This window comes from Sinocyclocheilus grahami, unplaced genomic scaffold (genome assembly GCF_001515645.1).
Source record: "Sinocyclocheilus grahami isolate Dianchi unplaced genomic scaffold, SAMN03320097.WGS_v1.1 scaffold1784.1, whole genome shotgun sequence".
Taxonomy (NCBI): domain Eukaryota; kingdom Metazoa; phylum Chordata; class Actinopteri; order Cypriniformes; family Cyprinidae; genus Sinocyclocheilus; species Sinocyclocheilus grahami.
Window position 1 is genome coordinate 16,723 of NW_015506963.1, and position 2,126 is coordinate 18,848.

General features: G+C 36.5%; 1 protein-coding gene across 1 annotated transcript; it reads right to left on the reverse strand.

Annotated features, from left to right (window-relative positions):
* Positions 1–781: 781 nt before the first annotated feature.
* On the reverse strand, positions 782–1,723 carry LOC107572638 (uncharacterized). The gene is made up of 2 exons (XM_016259062.1): positions 1,453–1,723; positions 782–1,143 (listed from the first exon to the last, which is right to left on the reverse strand). The coding sequence occupies exons 1-2, from the start codon at positions 1,721–1,723 to the stop codon at positions 782–784; spliced, it is 633 nt and encodes a 210-aa protein (XP_016114548.1).
* Positions 1,724–2,126: the final 403 nt, after the last annotated feature.

Sequence of the window (2,126 nt, forward strand, 5' to 3'; positions counted from 1 at the left end):
TTTAGAGATGAGATTAATTCCCAGATTGTAGGAAGTGGATATGACTCTCTCCTTAAACTAGTCTGTCGAATTGACAATTTAAAAAGCAAAAACTTCCACTAGACCACTTTGTTATATGCCAGAAGAGTCAAAGAAACGGAAATTGGAGTATGGTCGTATAAATTCAGAACCCCAGTTGCCAGTTGGAGAAACGCCAGAATTGCAACAGGGGGGAAAAAAAATAAATTGCTTGAAATGTTTCAAAATAAGGAAAGCAATGTAAAAACAATCTACAGCTTGATGATTGCTACCTACACCTCCCAAAGAAATGACATCCAATCTGGAAAGCAGGGGTGTAAAGAGTACCTGAAGACCATACGTGAGTAAAAGTACAGATTCCTTACTGTAAAAATTACTCCATTACAAGTTACCGATTCAAACCCAACTTGAGTAAAAGTATTAAAGTATCAGATTTTAAAAGTACTTAAGTGTTTTACTCATACTGAATGTAGGCTCAAAGATGCACTAGTCCAACACCAAGACATACAGTATGTCAGTGAAAAACAAGAAACCGTTTATGAGGTTTTATTTCCTAATATAGAAATTAAATTGAACACCTCAATATTTCAACATGGCAGAACAAAACACAGATCAAACAAGTCAGTCTCAGTCAAACTCGTGTTCAAAAAAAAAAAAAAAAAAAATAAAAAAAAAAAAAAAAAAAAGGTCTTTTCAGTACAATGGACAAATCAAATAAAAGTAAAACCAAATATTCAGAGCTCACTTTGATTTGATGTACCTCTCAGTCGCAGAGGGGGGCAATATTTTTATTCAACTTCAACAAAAGCTGGTTCTCAACGTTCTTGGAACTTATTCTAGCTCTTTTTGGACTGAAAATGAGGCCAGCAGTGCTAAAAAGTTGCTTGCAAGCAGCAGATGCAGGTAGGGGAGTGTTGAGCCTTAATGACAACTTCAATAGAGGTGGGAACGTTTTCAGGACACCCATGTCGTCACCAGCACATGTCAGATAGCCATCAAGCACTGCTGGGCCTTGTTGTGCCTGGGATGACTTCAATGGCTTGAAGAAATCCTCTTCCTCTGATGAAGTGGCATCACTTGTAAGCTGAGAGTTCTCCTCCATATTTCCCTTTATGAAGTCAAGACCTACAATACAATACACATTTGGTAATGTTTCTGCAACAATTTAAATTCATTCAAAAGCATTTTTAGTGCTTTTAAAATTATAAAGCTTATATGAACTTACTCAGTTTAAAATATATTATCTCAGCATTCCACTGTTCCAAAAATTAAATGAAAGTGTATAGAATATTGCCAAATCATGTAGAACACACATTATTCCATCTAAATGTTTAAGTTAGTTTTAAAATCAGTTTGCGAAAAAAAAAAAAAAAAACTGTACTAATTAGCATGTCACTGCTCTTCATTTAGTTTTATATGCCTATGTCAACAAACCGAGTTTGAGGATGGCAGCATCAGGCGTCCAATAAGTTTTAAACTTTGGAAGCAGGATTGCAGCCGCAATCAGCTCAGGATCATTGAGCATGTCCCCGAAGCGCTTGTTCACACCTGCAAGGATTGTATCTACCAGGCTCTTGCAGAGTTTCATGGATATCTTGGCTCGTTTTAGTTTGGAAACCATGATGTTGAGTGTTGGTACAAGCCAGCCCATGTGCACATTGGTTTCTCCCTGTAAGATATTAATCGCTTTGGCAACAGGGGCCATAGCTGTGACATATTCCCCAAGGAAGGCCTTTTCTGCAGGAGTGAACCTATAAAAGAAAAACCTTGTTTAAGACCATTTAAAGTAGCTGATTACTGCAAAATATAGATGCTACTCAATCAGGATAGAAATGTTTTATCATAGGATAGTAGAACAATGTATTAATTTGTAATGATTTGCTGCTACTCGCCCGGTTTCCCATTTTTTAATGAATAGTAAAAAAATATCCATCACTTCATCTGACAATGCCATCTTGATGGCATACAAATATTCACTTTTGCTGGTGGAAAAAGGCATAAAGTCTCTGAAAGAAACTTTAAAAGAAAATGCATAGCATCATTACATTTTAACATTACTCACATGGGGATTTTGAATTCCGCACAGAGATTCCGGAAAGCACCATCTC